At 40.9% G+C, this 20,590-nt stretch overlaps 1 protein-coding gene across 16 annotated transcripts in view; it reads right to left on the reverse strand.

The window, feature by feature from the left end:
* APBB2 (amyloid beta precursor protein binding family B member 2) overlaps window positions 1-20,590 on the reverse strand; it is a 185,121-nt gene that overhangs the window by 44,129 nt on the left and 120,402 nt on the right. For 13 of the 16 annotated variants that reach the window (XM_062575478.1, XM_062575490.1, XM_062575488.1 and 10 more), the window contains 4 exons: window positions 17,453-17,515; window positions 16,959-17,044; window positions 16,792-16,852; window positions 4,165-4,311 (listed from right to left, as the gene is read on the reverse strand). In XM_062575478.1, coding sequence (XP_062431462.1) covers window positions 4,165-4,311; window positions 16,792-16,852; window positions 16,959-17,044; window positions 17,453-17,515 — 357 coding nt within the window. The remainder of the gene's footprint in view (window positions 1-4,164; window positions 4,312-16,791; window positions 16,853-16,958; window positions 17,045-17,452; window positions 17,516-20,590) is intronic. The other 3 variants (XM_062575492.1, XM_062575491.1, XM_062575489.1) reach the window with 1 other exon arrangement.

Genomic DNA, 20,590 nt, shown 5'->3' on the forward strand with positions numbered 1-20,590 from the left:
TTCTGGCATGAAAGAACTAGGAGAATGTGTTTTTTTCCCTTAGAGGAAACCAATTTAGAGGCAATTTTTCTTTTGATACTAATTCACAAACACTAATCCTCCTGCTATTGCTGGCATTCACAAAAGGTCTGCTCCCTCTTCTACCGCATCCAGTAGTCCCCTTTTTGGAGAGCATGCACCTTCTCAGCACTCTGTGGGATCCCACGGAAATGATCCTCGACTTACTGCCAAGGGGTAAGACAAGCTACTGCCGATAAGAAGAATAACGTGGGAGGCTATCTGCTAAATATAGAGTAATTTGTTTCCCTGGTATTGTGCCAGAATCTATAAGTGAACAGCAGGAGCGGAAAGGCTCTGACTTCATACTGACAATCGTTTCAAAAATGACCTTTCTCCTCCCCTAGATGGCACAGAAACCCTCTTCCCGCCTGATTAGAGCGGCTCAGGTTTTCACGATGTCTAATTTTGTCCCTGTGTAAGACATGCCTTCCCTGCCCCCGGGAAGGGCCTGCTTGCGGGGCTTCATGGCCGGGCAGCAAGGGCTGCACAGCCCAGCGAGGGGGAAGGCAGCCCCCAGCCCTCTTTAGCCCTCCGCCCCCGGCACGCGGTGGGAGCACCGGCCTCGCGCGGGCGCTCCCCGCCTCTCCCACTTCCCTACACGAAGACGTCTTGCCTGATGGAAAAAAACAGAGCCGAGGCAGAGATGCGAGGCTGGATATACGGACTGGTCCTAGAGCAGCAGAAACAGAAGTTGCTGCAACAACCCTGCGTGTAAGTGGGGCACACCAGCGTTACTCAACCGCTTACGACATGCAGAACACGGAAAATGTGAAATAAACTCAGCAGCCAGGATAGTACCAGGCAGCCCGGACGAGGAAGGAGACCAAACAGAAAACAGAATCACAAAAAAGAAAGAGGACGAGAAATTTGCTTGGAGGTCAGAAGCACTAAACAGTTGGTGTAAAGAACGTCACCAAGTGTCAGAAAGATTGCTTCTGGAATCCATTTTCTACTTATACATTTATTCCAAAGGAAATTATTAAAAGAAGGTAAATTCCCGTTCATCACACAAAATACACCAGGACTAGGGTAATAAGATTGAATCCAAATTAGCTGGAAAAGGTTGGCGAATGAGCAGATAAGGAACATAAATCATAGAAAATTATCCTTGCAGCACCCAAGGGGTAGCTTGGCCGCAAGCAGAAGCAATGTATTTTGCTAAGTTTTGTTGCCTTATTATACAAAAGCTGTTTTAGAGATGAAAAAGATGAAAATACTGCACAGGGCACTGATTTGGGCACAGCGGGAGCTCAAACATAGACTTCCCTGTCTCAGAGTGCTGAAAAGCAGCAAAGACCTGATGCTGCAGGACGAGCAGGGCTCTCACGGGAAGAACCGCGCAGGGCAGCTCAGGAGGGGAAAGGAAAAATCTGGCCCCAATAGCCTTCCAGGGAGGTGTTATTTACTGTGACAGGTCGACGGCAACACTATTCCTCTTTCATGTAAATGATATTTTTAATGCACAGGAATATAATGCATGGCAAAGCAGTAATACCAACAGACTAGTCACATTTTCCTTAGATTTTACAGAGTTGTGGAAATAAGAAATAGGAATGACTCATTATATATTTTCATTTCTTTTTTAGAGGAGTGGAGGGCATGAAATCCCACATTAAAGTCAACGACAAAGCTTCAGCTGGGTCAGAATTCTACCCCAAGTGGTTGGGGTATTTCTCTCTCTCTCTTTTCTTTTCTTTTTTCTTTCTTTTTCTTTTTCTTTCTTTTTTTAAGTCACAAGTACCTAGTCCCAATCTCACTTTCACTGCATTAGAGGTAAAATAAATCTTTAGGCAATCTTAAAACTCCAATCTGCAGTCATCAGTTCTGGTTCATGATAGATTTTTTTGCTGTATGTGCTCCATCTGATATGTCAGTGACTACTACACTTTTTTCAGATTCCTCTTTAAAACATGCCCTTTCCCATCACTCTTGAAACATTACGGTGCCCGCAGAAAATAAGGGTTCTAATGATTTCTTTTAAAATCAAAAAGACTATTTATTTTAGGGGGCATCTGTTCAAGCACAGCGTCTCCGTACTTAAATTTTGTTCAGTACAACAAAGCAGAAGAGTATTTTTAATTAATTAATGTATTTTCAAGGGGACTGAACCTTTTCACCAGTTTGGCTTGAAATACAATAAGGGTTTCAAACAAAGCACAATGGCATTGACAGTAGAGTATATGGAAAGAAGAGTACATTAACTCTTAAAGCAAAAGAAAACTCTATTTCAAAGTAAATGATAATTTCAAGTCAACAAGAATTCTGTCATCTGAAAAATGGATGAAACTACAGACATGTAAATAGATTATTACTTTCTTCCTCTCAGTTTCAGCAGTAGGTCCAAAAAACCATGACCAACACTGCTGTAATCGCTTGTCTAGCTATATTAACTAAATAAAAATCTTTCTGGAAACAAGAAGGGAGACCAGTGTTACCTTGTTCTTTTATATCTACAATATACATTTCTTATATTTTAAAAAAAGTTTCTTTAAATAGAAAAATGCCTTACATTCAAACTAAAATGCAAATGAATGGTATTTTCCTTCCAAAATAAGGGGAGGTGCCCCCGAAACCTTTTTTTTTCTTTTCATTTTTAAAAATGTCCTTTCTCCCAACTGCTCCTCTGAAGTGTCTCTGCATCGTTGTGGTCGCAGCCAGGGCAGTGAACACAAGCCTTGGACTGCAGCAGTAAATTTTCACCAAGACAGAGACTCCTTTCTGCTTGGCAGCATCGCTTCTCTTAGATCACACACAAATATCGGCGAAGGTAACAACATTCATTCCTATGTCACTTCTGCATTCACGTCACTGCGCAGTAAATCCACTTTAGTGCAACCCTCCTGGCAATAGGTCAGGAGAGAGGAACAGAATAAGACTTGGCTCAAGTCTAAGTTCAGTTCTTCCAACAGCAAACAGATAGCGAAGTCTGTTTTCCTGTGGATTTGTCTCTCACGTCTTCTGTGCCTCCACCACTATAATGTTCCTCTCTTCTTACTTCATTAAACTAACCCCTCCACACGTTTCACCCTGTCCTCTGCCCCACACGTGCCTCCTTCCCCCACCACAGCACCTCGAGCTTCCTGCAGGTTTGCGCAGAGCCCCCACGCTGCTGTCCTCTCCTGCGGCCGAGTTGAAGAAAGCAAGCTCAGCCCGTGGTGGCTCAGCTGACGAAGGTGCACTCGCCCGTCAGCAAACTAAAACAAGAGAAGAGCAGCGCTCTCCCTTTTTCCCTCAGTTTGCAGGAATTTGGCAACGACAAATTTGGATGACAATGGTCAATAGATTCAAAAGTTATTGGAGAGGAACTAACAGACACATGAGAAAATTCTTTTTCTTTTGAAACACGGTAAAATAATCATCTTAAATTAAGCCACCCGACTATCAGTCTCAGTCTTCTCACGTGTTTTAGGAGCTCTGAACATTCCAGTCTCAGTTTCCTTGAAGTCCCTTTCTCACTGGTAAACATGTCTGAAAATGGTATTCCAAAGCATTACTCTAAAACTTCTAGTCAAGAGAAAACTTTCCACTAATTTCAATGGTTTTGCTTGTGTGTGTCTAAACACTGTTATTATACAGATATGTGCTAGTCAGAATTGACTTTTTTCTGCTTATTCAGCATCTCTCCCTTTGATCTCTTGTCTGTAATTCAGAAATTTGTTTTTATTGTCAAATAGTATTCTATAGCACCCACTGGTAGTTTTGTACTATGCTGTTAGATTTTACTGTGCATTACAAAATACACAGAGCAAAGACACAAACGTTAAATTGAGGACTTTGTGGCACTTGCTGTCCTGAGCCATTTGGAACAAAAATGTCAAATCTGCCCTTGAACAATTTTGTATTTTCTAGCTGTGCCAGCTGGGAAAGGGAAGTCCCAACATGCGACTTGAAAACATTTTTTTCCTGTTAAAGTCCATTAAAGATTGCACAGAAAACCTGAGTACTCTAATGTCTAACTTCGGACCAACACAATTTTAACTTCACGTTTTAGATGGATAAAGAAACAAGCATGGCTGCATTTGACTATATAGAATTCTTTTTCAAGATACTTTGTGACACAAGAGGAATGTCCCAAGAGGAACAGGCGGGTCATTGCATTCTTACCTCTCCCCAAATGCCAACAGTGTCTCTGATGTCGTTTTTACAATATGAGAGTTGTCTGATGCAGTTGTTCACAGCAACGCTGCTTTTTCCAGGAGCAAGATCTTCCTCTGCCATTTCTACCCAGCCCAGAGAGCGCACAGCAAAGCACTATAAAGAAACCAGAAAATATCTGAACATGTATCACAGCACTGCACATTGACACAGCTGCATCCAGCTATGGAAATCTTTGCATTGAACAGAAATTAGCCAGTAGTCACTTAAGCTTAAAGATCCCAGGCCACGAAGGAACAGAGTCAAGGCTTTGCAGATGAGCTTATACTCATAGGTCAATAAATTAAAACATAATTTGAGAATGGTAAGGCAAAATCATCGGAAACATCAAAAGAGAAATAAATGATTTGCCAGAAAAAGTGTCTGTGGGGGTAAATAATGGCACAGTAATAATGGTATAGTAATGGCACATGCTAAAATACTTTTGTGAATATAAAGGAGGAAATAAGGGAGCACTAAATCTTGTTAGTAGATCACACATACGCACAGAGGAATAGCGGAAAAAGCAAAACTAAGATATAGTAGAATGGAAATTTTGGTCAGTGTCTTTGGCTCTAATTGAGAAGAAAGAAAATATAGTTGGATTAGGTCTATTGTTATCGTGAAATTCACACTTACAGTATATCTCACTGTCTGGCTTTTAACCAGAAAATTTAATTCATTGTGAACTACAGAAAACAAATTTACAGCAAGTTTAACTAAGGTAGTCAACAACAAATTCAAAGCACTAACAAAAAGAAAAGCCATCTTAAGAGGAATGCAAGCTTTTTCTAGAAGAAATTAAAAATGACCTTTAAAATAAAACAAACTAATTATACAATTTTTTAGCAGAAGGATATTTAGCCAACCAGAGCACTGAGTTGGCAGAACAATCCAAGGCAACATTACTTTGCGCATATGGTGCTTTTTGCAAACAAAACAAAATGGGAGGAATTGCCTGGAAATAACTATGCTACATTTACTAGAGTAGATAATTAAAAAGCTTTAAGTCTGGAAAAAAAATTATTCTTAGGCTTTCCTGTGGATGAAATACAGACCTCAAATGAAGTCAGTGAAGTTTGTCTATGAATTAAGGTTTCATCTAGAGAACATTACGGGTACCTTGCTCTTAAATTGCGAATGCACTGTGAGCAAGAAGGCACAACAGACTGAGTGTTGTACCCTGCTCACAGACACACTGAACTTCTATGATGATACCTAAAATTTCACCAATAATAGCTCCTGAGCCGCCCCCTCTAATATACAACTCCTACTGTTTTTTGGCATTTAATAACAGCAACAGACATTGCCACCAAACACTGCCAAACCAAACCCCATCCCTTTTCCAAACTATAAATGAATATTGTGGTCTGCTACAGTGGACCACAAATATTCACTTGCCATCTTCTGGAAACCGCGGTGAAGTGAATGAGTGGATTGAGCTGATGCATCACCACTCATGTCCCATTTGGGAAGCTCATCCTCAAAAACAGACCCCAAAACACCAAAGCGTTTCAAATATGTACACTGTGCCAACTTTGGAAAACTAGGGGAGGAATAAAATCCACCGGTGGGTAAAAAGACTAATGAGTTTCGCCCAGGATTTTTCTTGGATTTTTTTTTGCCTCTCAGGAAAGGTCACCAACACAGAAATCCTCCCATGGAGCCTGCTTCCTCAGCTGGCACCGCTGGCGACCGAGACACACTGCCTTGCAAATTTTAAAAAGAGACAGGGAGGAGAGGAAATAGGAAACCATGGAGGAGTCACCATTTGCAGCATTTGTCACTGCGAGGCTGCACCTGAAGATACTAAAATAGTCAAGTTTTAACATCTATTAAGGTCATCTAATCCCACATCGCAGAATTGGTTTTGGCACATCTGATGCTCATGAATCTTGTTGAAAGCGCTGGGATGCCTACTGGGGTATTAAATATTTATCTTTGCAAGCTTTTTAAATACAGATTTTACTGTGCCAGAAGAAAGATTTTTATGAGTATTTCAATATTAAAGTGAATAACAGAGCACTAGTAAAGCAAAAGCTAAATATGTATAATAAGCACATTGCTTCCTCATTATTCTTCACATCACAACATCATCCGCAATTTGTTAGCTGCTTTCCAAACACAGAGGTTAAATCAAGTCCTTGCACTTGCCCCTAAAGAAGGCAGTTCACATTGACATCAGGCACATCCCTTGTTAAAGAAGATGCTGAACTATTTTCTTTTTTCTGGCTTTTTTTTATCCTATGCTTTAAGCTCTCCACTGGCTGCACCACTCATTTCTCTTCCTTGCTAGTGCACTGCTGTGATTGCAGAGGGAGCTGAAGGGGATGCTCTGTCATCCACCCCACGTACTCGCTGTTGTGGGAAGGCTCTGGCCTCCTTCCCGTTTCCAGTCCCCCTCAGTCCTCCCGAGCCCGGCAGACACAAGAAACTCAGTTGGCTTCCAGCACAGGGCAACAGAGTCTTTCGTTGTTTACTGTACAACAAGCCATTACCATAATCTAAAGTGACTCAGAATAACTTCAGCAAAACAAACTAATTTCCCAAAGACTCAGCACAAACAAACAAAAATCCACAATAAAACTCAAAAAACCTCAACAACCCCTTTGAAAGCAACTCCTCACCTGCACACTTGAGCACACACATACAGGAAACATTCTTTTACTCAAAATATACCAGATAACCAAAAATCAGCTGTATGAATTGCAGGTCAACCTCTCTGTAAACAGAGCATCCACTGCTGTTCTTCGGTCTTTCTCAGCCCCAAATTTTCCCTTCAGCAGGCTTTCGCCCTCACCCCCCCCGTAAGGAACGCCACCTTTACTTCTTGGGTGGATCTCACTGAATACGCATGCTACGCATATTCAAAAAGAAATACAGATCGTTCGTTCTGCAGGTTAAAATAGCAGATAATATGATGACTCAAAGAAACATGTGAAACCTACGAACATGTGATAACGTTCATTTGTCATCACTGAAACAGATAACGCAGGTATATACTCACATATCTATACTGGGGGATGGTGCACGTACCTCCCTGCGTATTGCTGGCAATTCCAGAACTCACTGGTGAAAGATCTATGTCAGGTTTTATTGTGTTTTTTTTTATTATTATTATTCAACAGAGAGATGCTCTTTAAAAGAAAAGCAAACCAAAGCCAGCACAAGCGAGCAGCAGCCTATTCTCCTCAGTCAGATACGACCCAGTTCTTAAATCAGGGCGAGCTGAGTTAGCAGCTAAAGCAGAAACGCTTGGTTATTTAGTACGCTGATACCACATCACGCTTCCCTCGGTCCCATCAACGGTACTTATAGTCAAGAGAGAAAGTGCTTCGTTTGACCTGAACGAGCTGTGTTAACGCACCTTCTCCCCCCGGGAACCAACACACAAGCCAAAGCAGGCCAAGCCGAACACCGCCGAGCGCAGCTTTCCTCGACTCACAGCCCATGATCTCATTAAAACAGGCATTCCCAGTAATGCTATTTACTTAAGTACCTACATGCAGGGCTCACAGCTAATTAGTATGTCAGAATTTCAAGGTAATCTGGCTAGCTGCTTTTGGCTTACAGTAGACTATCTCATTTCTGCTCTCCTTTAGAAATGCCCTTTGTATCACGTTACAGATTTTTAACATTAACTTACAAAATAAACATTACCGATTTCTCTGCCTTGTCAGGGCCCTCTGCTTTATTTTAAAATCAAAACTCTAAAAAGGATGATTTAGAAAAACATCAGAATATAGACGAGCCGGGCAAGGAAAACTATGTGTGAAGCAAATCAAAGGAAGTTCATAACACAGCAGGCTGAAAAACGGATGTAGGAACTATATACTGTGTTTGGATCACATTGCTGTTTAGGATGGGGAAGCATCAAAGACACTACCATGAACACTGTGTGCCAGAGACAGCTGAATAAAACAAAGTCCTTTAAGTTGCAACCATCTTGTAAATATGTCAACAATCTTGTATTTTCCTCTCCATTGGAGACCTCACTTTTCTTTATTCTGTTAGGCTAGACAAGATGTTGTGCAAAGAAAATACCTAATAAATTTCAAGATCAAAGAAAGAAGAGCACCTCACTGTACTCTTCACCATGAAAATATGTGCAAACAGAAATGAAAGCACAGGTATGACTGTTCAGTTTTACAGCTGCAGGGAACCTATGCTTGCATAGCTGCAAATCCAATCAACAATAGAGTTAATGATCTGTAGTCAGAAGAACCAAACTCATAAATGCTGTAATCCAAACTCTGTAACGTGCTCTTTCACTGTGCAGTTCAGATCTAAAAGATCACCTAGGGCTCCCCCAATTGCTGTTCACAGTCTTGTTCTTTGGCACCATAAAACCTTTCACCACAAGGTGCAGCTTGGCACCTTGCTTGGCAAGTGCTTTTGCGGGAGGATCTCTGCAAGGAGCTTGTGCAGGACTCTGACCTGCAAAAAATCTCTCCATTTGAGCAAACGCCACACTTGGGCCTTTGCCCATTGTAGTGCTAAACATATACCTAAAGGAAAAAAAAAAACATTCAGGAAAACCAAAGCATATACAAGTTCCTACTGGAGAGAGGACAAGAGAATCAGTTATACAAGAAGGATGAAGTACTACTCTGAAGTAGTACAGGAAACTGGATTGTAAGGGCATGGGTAGAAAAGATTCAATTATAAGCAAAAATCAGATTAGGATATCTGCTTGAGAACAACAAATTAATGAACTTAAAAAAAAACACAGATTGATTGTTTCTTAGATCACACAGCTGTTGGGTATCCACTACGAATATCTACATTACTACAGAATGTTTTCTTTATTTAAATATCTATGCTACTAATAGCTTCTCTACTTCTGAGCATACAGAACCCGCATTTGAGCAGTTTCCCCCTTTTTCCCTTTATCTTTTTCCTTTTAATGGTTACATCTCTCTGCAGATGGACATAAATCATTACAGTATTTAATAAGGCATTTTATCACAGAACACTGAGCAGAGTTGTGCCTGAGACAAAGCATGTAGGTCACATAATTAACCGTTTCCTATGCAGCCAACACAACCCTGAAAATTTTTAGCCTGAGGAGCTTAAAAATAAAACAAATTATCATGTTGTTTTAAGCTTTAGAAGACTGAATATCCTAAAATATAGCCACCACATTAGAAGAAGGAAATATGTTCCAACATATCTGCCTGCTGTCTGAAGAAAACTTGCACTGATTTCACATGAAATCTGAAGATGATCAAAAAAGTTAAAGCGAGTGACAAAAAGAATAAAGAAACTCTATACAATTAACGAACAAGTAAACACTTTCATTTAATTTACATTAATGGACCACAGTGCACCCACCTGCTTGGAGAAATACTCTGACATTAAAATTCGTCATCACCAAAAATCCAAAATGCACAATTAAAAAACATACTAATAAAATTTTTATGAATTTCCAGCTTTTAGTTGCAGTTTATGTTATATTATGTGAATTGCTGAAAACGTCCCTATCATACAAATAGGCACACATTCAGGTCGCAACAGAATTCAGAAATCCACTAATAATTGTGATTTTAAGCAAATCATTATAAACTAAACCTTCATGGTATAGAATTTGAGGGCTTTACAGGTACTATAAAAATAGCCTTTGTAATAAATTACATCTCTATAGCAGTTCAATATTGGCCTTTCTGCTTTGACAAGCCCTTGCTCCTTCTCCAAGGCCCTGGCGTCTCATTTTTCCAGACTCGCAGACTCCCCTGTGCAGGATGGCTGAAGTGGCTCTTGCTCTCGGTTAATACCTCTCGGTCTCAGTGGTTCCCACTGGCTCGCAGCCAGGGAGGTCAAATCAGCTCTACTAAAGCAAGAAAATGTTGCAGGACCTTTGTGCGGGCTCAAGATTTTTTGACCCCGATTTCTTATTCATTACTATATTGTGAGACAAGTGAAAAAACATGTCAGCTGAGCAAACTGGAGTAGTTACTATTACTCTGTTAAGAGCCATTCCCTAAATATAGTTCTGAAGAAGAAACTGAAAACATCTAATTCTTTTTTCTCACTAAGAAATAGCCTTTGATTTCAGATGCTACTTTAACTTCACATCCTAAAGAGATCATTTATTGTTTTGGGGTAACAGTACCATCTTGGAGGTTTCCTTTTAATACAGTGAAATAAGAAAATATGCTTCCTTAGTGAAGAAAAGACCTCACCAGAACTTAATGCGGGATGGCTGTTAGAATGATGCTCAAATTGGAGTCTGCCTTGAAAAAAGAAGGAAAAAAAAAAAAGGATGACTCAAGGATGTTTTATTACTCTACAACACAAGAAAACACCCCTGACACACATGCTTTGTCAGTAAACACAAGTTTACATGGCATGAAAGCACGTATGCACACATTTCTTTAAAATTAATCCCCTGCATTTAGTATGCCTAACCTTAAATGTTATATAGTTATTTTTCTGATGATGGCTGTTGTGCACGCTGACAGATATAAGCAACTCTAAAGCAGCCAGCATCACTTTATTCAGCAGTGTTGTACAAAATTTCAAATGTAGTATGCATGACATACTACTTCAAAAAAAAGTAACTCAAACCTTTAGGTGAACCCTTGACCTTGCAGAATCAATGGAAAAAAACTTATGCCTTTGGTACTGTCAGGATTTCATGTCTCTTTAGAAACAACATTGTCAAGAGTAATTTGTTTTCTGCAGAAATTATGTTTATGATAGGATCCAAAGTCAATGAAATTAAATCACTTTTGATCGATTTCTGTTCTTTGAAAGAGAATGAAGCGATTAGGGAACAAAAAGTACAGAAATCTGGAGCTGCAAGCCCTGGTGGGCCTCTCATCTTTGAGGACCCCTGCACTGTCACGCTGTCTCCCCACAGCACTGTGGGGCTACAGTCTTCCAGCAAAGAGAATAACGCACACCCAGGCAGGGTAACACTGGTGCTGCCTATCTCGTGCCTTTAAATCTCCTAAGAGCTTAATGTTACCCCCCTGCTCCCTTTGCCGAAAGGCAGGAAGTTTTGGTGAGGAAGACTTCTGCTCCTTTAAAATGAAATTTAGAGCTAGAAGGAATACTAAAATAAATATACACGATGGTCAGGGCCGTCTAAATATTGCTCTGCCATTCAATACAATGTTCAGCTTTAATTGATTTTTAAATTAACTTCCTCCATAAAATGCACTGTTCAGCAAGTCTGCAAAGTACAAACAGCTCATCAAGGATGTACTGTGCCATTTTCAGAGTGTCTGCACATACACACACACACATATATATAAAATTTTCATTATAACTCTATTAAAAAGAAGGGCAAGCTTTGCAACACTGCAAACAAGAATAAGCTGTTACCCTGAGCCACCCTAAACTGGCACATGACTGTAAATAATTAAAGAGACCTCCACAAATACCATCCGATAGTTCGCTTTCTAGCGGCCACATGACGAACATCTGGAACACCTGCCCAGGAGACAGTCTGTGCCCAGCAGCCCGTTCTAACGCGGGGGCTGACGAAGGCTGCACGAGGTAGAACGACCGGCCTCCCGTGGGACCCGGGAGCTGCGCTGCCTCCACCGGCGAGATCCTCCAGCAGCACGAGCGGAGGCTTGCGAGCAGCGGCTGAGCTACGCTGGGAGCTTTCCGAGCACCAAACCCACTCATCTGCTGAGTGGCAACGGGAGCTTTCTGGGCAGTGGGACGCGAATATGCCAAAGACAGTTTGCTCCCCCGGCCTCTGGCTGCTCCTCTGGACTGACTCCTTTATCAATCCAGTTCAGTATTGTGGGCCCAGAAACAACTCACCATGCCGTACCACAGAGCAGTACACACACTGCGATTAATTCAATACAAGAAAAGAAAAAGAGTAAAATGTTATGAAACATGGAATCCTCCAAGAAAACAAAGGACTCTTCCAGCAGCTGCTAGCGTTTGCTTGCACTCTGCACAGCCGCCATGGGTGGTTATCTGCTGGTACACAGGACGATTCACTCGAGCCAAGAAAATCTGCCATGCGCATCTTGACGGCGATGGCACTAAAGCCGTGGGCGCCGCGGGCACCGCCGTTTTTGAGGCCGGCTGGCCCCAGCTCCAGCACCGGCTGGCCCCAGCACGGGGCCTCACGCTGGGGCACCCGGCTCCAGCTGCATCGGCAACGCGCGATGACCTGCCCGCTGGGTTGCCAGTCACCAACACACACCTACCTACCACCAAAGCTAACATCGCTCGTGTGTCCACGGCATTCACAAGCCTGTAACTCCTTCAAGGCAAAAGCCTGACCCACACGATTCCTATTCGCATCATTTTTTCTGCTGTAATAACTGATATTGATGTTATCCCAGCAGCAACTGTTGGCCAAAAACATGGGAGATTCTGCAGCAAACTCACTGTCAGTACTGAAACTTTACGGGCCGAGATTTTGATTTGATCTGAGACAAAAGTATTCCTGTATTTCATTTTCTCTTTTCCAAATCCTCTAGAAGCCCAGCAGCCTGATGGAAAGCGTCTGTACAGCCTATCTCAATGAATAAAACACTGACAATGTGCAAAAATTCAGGATGTAATTATTTTACTTACTTATTGGTAAATTCTAAAGCTGTTTCCATTCTCTTGCAAAAGAGCTGTAGCTTTGTGATACATTTTTCTAAGGCAGGCTACAAGGAAAATCTTTTCCTCTACATCTCTCCTACTGCTCAGTCACTCATGTTCTGACCCTGCATGGCAGCCTCACATCTAAGATCCCAGATATATGTGTACTGCAGACATTTATATTATACAGCCATTATAAACAAATAAAAAAAAATGTTTTATATATCACTAAAAAGAGCCAGTCTCTTAGATTTATCTCCATATAGGGAGAAGGTAGAAGCTGGTTTCCTGTAGATGGAAATCCATATTATGATGTACATCACATAATAGCATTATCACTTATAATGTCACTTAATGACATATGCCAATAGTAAGCATTTCGTAATCAATTACAGAGAGAGAATGAGTAAGCAAATTCACTCCTCAAAAGATCCAATGCACAAAATGAAAAAGGCAGTTTTTTATTTATCTATTTTTACTACGTTAATTTGCTATTTCTAAAACGTCTTTTGAAGCAGAGTGTTTCAGAACACCTGCATCATTTACCTTCAGCTCCTTCATAGTTAGGACTGCATCTTAATGCTGCTAATGGCAGACAGCCAGACTCAGAAACAACCAAACCATTTAGAAACTGCTGTCCCACTCACTCCTCGTTGCTACTCTGAAGCTGCAAAGACTGAAAGATGGATATACTTCTGCTATACTACGATGATTGGCAAGACTGTCTTCTTTTTCTCTTTCTCTACAAAAGAAACACTTTCGGGGGGATTATTCGCTGAATGTTTCAAATAGAAGATCTGTTTCAATTCACAATTTTGAAAGCTACTAAAATGTTTACCAGGCTGGTGAGATGGGGAAGGAAAAATGGCACCTTTGTGTTCAAAAGGAACTAACAAAAATCTATAACCCCAAAACCTTTTCAAAGAACATCCTACTACAACTATATTAAAGTATATGTTTTATTTTTTGGGAGGGGGGGAAGGTTAAGAAGATTTTATTTCTGGATTATAATTTTCCCCCCTTTTCACATTTCCAATGAGCTTCTGAAAGCCTAAAGTAAGCCAATACCTAAGGAAGCAAGATTCTTCTATTCTAGAAGTAAAGCCCTGATGCCTAGGCCAATATGGACAAGGAATTTGAAAATTAATGCTTAATATAGAAAGACAATACTAAGTCTAAACAGAAACCCACATTCAAAAAGAGAGAAAAAAGGCAAGTGCAGATGTCAGGCCAAACGTGAACAGAGACAGGTCTCCCAGGAGGTACAGTTTCTTTGTGCCTCCAGAAGGAAAAATTTAAGCACTTACTCTACACTTTTAGGCATCCATCGCATTTTACAACACTGTAAAAAGAGACAGTCCAAAGGAATTTACAGTCCAGGACTGATAAAAAGGATCTTTTTACCTCCCTTGAAACTAAGACCACTATCTGCAGCATTTTCTAGCCATCGATTAGGAAGGTGCAGGTTGCTCTACAAATTAACGAGGAAGGCTACTGCCCCCTGGGAAGTACCAGTTCAAAGCTCATTGCCAGCTGTGCATGTTTCACATGCACAATTAGTATCTCTGTCAAGTGCAATGAGTCATCTCTTCGAGATATTCCTACCAAAATAAATTACTGAAACCAAGAAACAACACGTAACCATCCCCTGCCCTTAAATGCAAGCTATTTCTCCTCCTGCCCATATGAAAACATGGTCTTGTGCAAGTAACTAAGGATTTGAAACTCCAAATTATGTATTGAGCTCACAAAATATACAGAAAAATTGGGGGTTTTATTACTGATAATTTTGAGTATCTAGTTGCTTTGCTCCATAAAGCTCTTTTCCTATAACAAGGACCACGTGAACTCTATGCCAAACTTTTCCCAGTACTGACATTTTTTGCAACGCTACAGTCCTTACAGAAATAGAAAGCCTCTGGGAGAAGATCATTACCTTAGTTTTCCACAAGGTGGCAGCGCTTCCTTTCTTAAAAGATACCACTACTCAGTGCCATTCAGGAAAAAAATTTTTTTTTTAAACTACTGGCCACTGTCATCAATAGGTTTAAAATATAGTATCTTAGCAAGGTTCCATTTAACAAATTTTTCCAATAGAGAATTTAATGGGTTTTTAAAAATCTCCAATGGGGGAAAAAAAAAATCCCAAAACAACCGTGCTTGCTGCCACGGAAAATCAACAATCAAACAAATAAAAATAAGGTACATTATACTCTAGAGGAAAGGCTTAAAGGGGCTAAAATATCTGATTTGTCCAAGTCTCAGATCATCAATTTCAGACTGCACCAGGCAGCGGCGCGTCCCATCGGCGCCCGTGAGCGGGGGCGAGACCGCCCCGGAGCGGCTGAGCATCGCGGCAGGAGGACCCGCGGGTTGGCTGCTGCTGCTCCGCATCCCGCTCGGCGGGCAGGGACGCACGGCACGGGCTTTGACTCGAGCGATTTTTGAAAACACGCATATAGTCCCTCTTCTATTGCTCGTCTTATTCCTCAGAGTCACTTCTCCTGTGAATATTTCAGGGCTCAGTTTACGACGAATCATTTAAGCGTAATCAAGATGGTTTTGCCTAAACATGAGAAACAAAACCTGCTGATACAGACGAAAGCAGACAAGCTCGGATGCAGAAGCTGCATCCATTTCATTGACACAGCATGGGTATGGGTTCGCTGAATATTGCCATTTAAAAAACTATATAAACAGGGAAGGGAGAAGACGACATGAGTGTTACTTGTCTGCACACCACAGTCCCCCACGCAGGATGGGCTTTTAATTTACCCAGAGCAAACCACCGGATAAAGAATTTGTTGTACCACAACATTGCCTCCTTATAATGCCTTCCATGCTGTAAGTCTTATCTTGAAAAAAACAGCTTTTTGGTTATGAGGCCTGGTACCTAATGCTCAATCATTCCTCCACTCCATTCACTATTCTCAGAATTTACTGCTTGTCATGATAACGAGCACAGCTGAAACCGCTGCTTTTGGCTATTTACATCTGATTTAAACATCACAAGCCAAATAATCAAATTGACAAAGAAGTTTGAGTTCATATAATCACAGAATCAGTAAGGTTGGAAGGGACCTCTGGAGATCATCTAGTCCAACCACCAGAGTTCCCAGATCAGTCTGTTTTTTCTCCTAAAACGTATCAGGAATCCTACTATAACTATTAAATCTGTTATATGCTCTCTTTCTGTACATAAATACCTTATGCTCCTGTCAATCACTGCAGGTATATGACAGAGCCAAAATACTTGCTTAAATTACTTGTGTGTCCAATTATAGAGATTCACAGACGTCCTTAAAAATGCATGTATGAACACGGCAAAATCATCAGCGAGATAACTGAATGACAGATCTGGAAATACACATACAAGCATTCAAAACGTTTTGCTTCTCCTTTTTTCTCAAAGGCCTTACATGACAAAAACCAAGGTTCTGATTTAAGTGTGTTGTTTTTTCACATAATGATCTCATTTTTCTTCATAAATGTTACCCTCAGACTAGGTTACATTATCTGTTTTCAAACACAAAGTTTCTTGTTCTGAAAAGCAACCTCCTTGTTACTAGCTGCGGGTTCAAGCCGCCATACGAACAAGAAGGGGCACTTAAAAAAGTGCACAACTCCAGAACTAAAGCGCAAATTCTACCACTGAATCTCCCTGTGGCCACTCGGCCATGACAAACAGCAAGGTCTTCTCTATCCAGGATAGGAAACTTGCTTAGCTGTGCAACGGGCCAGTTTTTACAGCCAGACAGTAGAATCCACAACTGTAACATTCAATTTCTTGGCCTGTGCCATTTTAAAATAAGTCACACTTAACCCTGACCAAACTGAGTGAACCCTTAAATCTGCCAATTCTTTTGATGATGTTAGTCTTGCACAGTTAAAGTCAACCTGTGTGGTGCCAAAACGCTAACACAACTTTTGAGGAGTAAATTTAATTTCAAAATCTAGGAGACATTCTGCACATTGCAAGTTATGTTTACAATTTCTGAACGTAATCGTTATCGCACTCTAGATCTTCTTACAGACCTTGGCTTCTGGATCACTGTTGATGCTACAGGAATCATCATCATCAGACTGTGGAGCATTTCTGTTACAGAAAAAAAAATCCTTCTTAAAATCACACAAAAATTATGGCAAATTACAGCAAAGCACAGCATGGAGCTAGTCATGCCTTGGGAACTTAGACATTGTACCTGAGCTTCAAAGAGGCATAGCGTAATGTTGCTCCTTCAAATTCTTTTAGACTTGGGTCTGGATTCACAGTGGCTGCATGCAGATCCTAGAGATAAAGGCAGTACTGTTAATATAGTATTAAGTACACCACCACATTACTTCTTATTTCAAAGGGAAATAAAATCCTCCCTGCAAAGAAGCGGATAGTACTTCTGGCTGAAGTTGGAAAGAGGCATGCATATATTGTCAAGCTATATTTCATTCAGTGCAGGCATTTTATTTGTTACATGAAGACAGTTGCCCTGCTAGTTTAGGCTGAATCCATTCCAAGTGGAAAGATCAGAAAAAGGCAGCATGTTTGTGAGCTAGACATCCCTAGCAATGCCCCCATTTACTTTGGCCTATGTTATGAATGATATTCATGGAAAAATAAAAGGGGGAAAAAACAGCCACTGCCATGCAAAAAAACAAGGGTAATAGTATTAAAGGGTCTAAAATCTGACAATATACTTGCCTTCCAAATGTCACTATTAATCTTTCCCCCATTCAGTACAGCAAAATCACTCCAAGGCTGTTTCTAGACATATAATTATTCACACAGGAAGAAGCACATTGATAAAAAAAAAAAAAAAGAAAAAGAAAAAAAAAGAAAAAACACAAGACACTGTTGTTAGCATTGATATTTACAGGATGGGTTAGGGAACAGATCACCTCAAACTTCAACTAATTTCTCCACTATACCATGGCATTTGGAGGAAAGGGGAGAGAGAGGAGACATGCCTCTACAGTTACTTACCAAAACAAATGATTGAAACAAGGAAAGTTAATATAAATTAGGAACAGACAATGAGATTATTCTTTAACTATGATCTTAAAAGCAAGCAAAATGAATTTGAATATGAATGTTGGCCACAGCTGCTACAGCCTTCAATAAACAGCAATTAAGGGGAAAATGGGACTTCCATTTGATCAACATTTTTGTTGAGAGAGACTAACACTACTGGAACTAGAAATACTGAAGTACAGGGATACATACAAGAATATACACAAGGTAAGGTTGAAATAATTTCTAGAGAAAAAGCACAAAAGAGGAGAGTATTGAGAAGGAGGATTAGGATGGAGTGCAGAGAGACTTCTTGATGAAAAAGTGGTTTTGAAAAGCCTGACAGTCTTCTTAAAAATAAAACAAAGAAGTAAAGAACTCAAATACCTACCAAACAAAACATCCACCCTTTCCTCTCCCCACTCAAAAGTTTAAGGCAGCTACTGGCAAAAACAAGCAAGTGGGCATGGGGCACTACAGCAACCCCACGCTCCGTCTGAGGCAAAGCCTGGGGGCAACAGCTAAGGTTGGAGTTCACCTATCTCCTGCCATGTGAGGACAGAAATCCCACGTCCCTGAACCCGAGCCAGGTGGGACAGGAGATCTGGCTGCGCAGAGACCCAGCATCACCTCCTTCTAACTCCACTAAACTCTCAGGTACTCCAGTAATGAATGGTCCCTTTTCAAGCTGAGCTCCTTCAGGTGGCCCAGCTCAGCCCCGAGGCTCACTGCGTTCACTTGCAAAGTGGGTCCCTCACTTCCACAGCGCTCTCAGGATATCCCTACTGGAGGATTGATTTGTGAAAACAACTCCTATGAGCAGCTCTGCCCACACATCTTTGAACCAGTCAGTAGTTAGTTTTTCTTACTAAGCCCTGCATTTTTAATTATTAGCTTCTATGGAAGAAATACTACAGTTGCTCCAGGCCTGTGATGAGTTAGATTTTAAAAAGTGATAACAGCCATCCCCACATCCTGCTGTAATCCCAAAGAAGCTCCTGCTGAAAATTAAACCTTATGGCTTTTCCTCTGCACAGGAAAGGGGGAAAAGGCAGCAAAATCTCCTTTAAAGGTTGGAAGACAACTTAACACAAGGATTTGCCAAGAAAGCCACACAACAACCCGTGGGAGAAAAAGAGTCATTTAAAACTTAGTCAAATTTAATCAGCTATGCAAAACCAAACCAGATTTTCATGCTTTTCAGGAAGAAGAGGAGAAGAAATGCTCCAAGTTCCCCATGTTTAGCATCTATTAGCATTTTTGTTAAACCTGCACAATTTTCACATAATGCTCAAGCCATAATTGCTTTGGACTGAAATTTACTGATGAAAATGACAGATTATCTTCTGAACAAAAAGCTGCCTCACAGCATACACCAAAGAGACATTTTTTCATTTTTTCTTTTTAAACCCTTTTTGCCACTTGTACGCAGTAAAGTACCGCTTCTCCCTACCTAGATTTTTTCTGATTCGGAGTTCAACAATCCCAACAGTTTTTTCTTTACACTAAATATTCATGGTATGTTACCAAATAGGAACCGCTGACTTCATCTGTTCTGTGTGGACTGCCCTCAGCTGTGAGCCACGTTCTACCAAACCAAGCAGAGCTTCAGTATGTCACATCATTTAAGAGACAGGGACACAAAGGAAAAAAACCAAAGAAAACAGGACAGGGAGTAAAAAGGGCATTACTCTGGAGGGTGGGGAGGAACAAGTGTTTCTCAGTTTTTGTTTGACAACCCCCAGAAGTTAAATAGCCCAAATAAACTTATCTCCAAAGCAGCACATAATGCTTCACAGACAAATGTGGTAAGATAAAAGAATCTTTTATGGATTCACAGAAATGCATTAGGCCAGACATGAAATGCTGTCCATGCCAGGCTTCAATCCTGGATTATATTCTTTCATCCATCTAAAATTTATACATCCCCTAACCTTCCAAAGAAAAAAGTAATACATATTCTGACACAGGGGAATGAGCTAAAACAGCCCTTCCAAACCAGACGATCCCAGAGCACAGGCTTCCAGACAGCGACGTGTGAACCAAAGCACTCAGATCACACGTGGTCCAATTTTGAGCTGGAAGCTGTCCACAACTGCTGCTGCCACAGGCAGCACCTAGATAAAGGCGCTTGGGAATCCCTATTCTAGATCAAATTCTCTGTCTTTTGCGAAGCGTCGGATTGACCCTATCACAGGCACCCAGGTCAGATCTTTACACGGAGAGAGAAGGGGAGCCTTTGCGGTAGGCTACGGTGCAGTGAACAGGGACTGAAACCAAGGCTGCCTGCAATGACCTGGAGATGATGAGGTGCTAGAGTTAATAATGGTAAGTATTGACTGGAGAGAGATGCAAATCCAAACCCTAATGATAGCTGACACATGGCTGAAGTTCCGATTACATATTATTTCATTTCTACTATCTCTTTATCTCATGCTGTCTCTTACTTGCCTCTTACTGTCCTATAAAGGGAATGCTCAGAACCAAGTGACTCCTAAAGGATTTTTCCTCCAATTCTGTCTTAATAAAGCTCAATATTTTTATTTTAAGAAATGCGAGACACTTTTTCTAGCAGTTCCCATTAGCATTTCAGCCACATCCTTTCATTGTAGCATTTCCAGAACTTGGCTGTGTATGGTCGAAGTCCTGAGTTCAATTCAGAGTCTCTTTTTGAACTCTGTTACTGTAAGTCTTCTGATATTTTATTGCAATGCTATCTTTATGATGACTGAGTCAAAAGTCAGTATTAAATAACAATAGAACGGTAAAACTTTATCAATGAAAGTAGAAACCCTCAAGAGACAAGTTACTTAGTATATACCTGCAATT

Source organism: Rhea pennata, chromosome 4 (assembly GCF_028389875.1).
Source record: "Rhea pennata isolate bPtePen1 chromosome 4, bPtePen1.pri, whole genome shotgun sequence".
Lineage (NCBI taxonomy): Eukaryota > Metazoa > Chordata > Aves > Rheiformes > Rheidae > Rhea > Rhea pennata.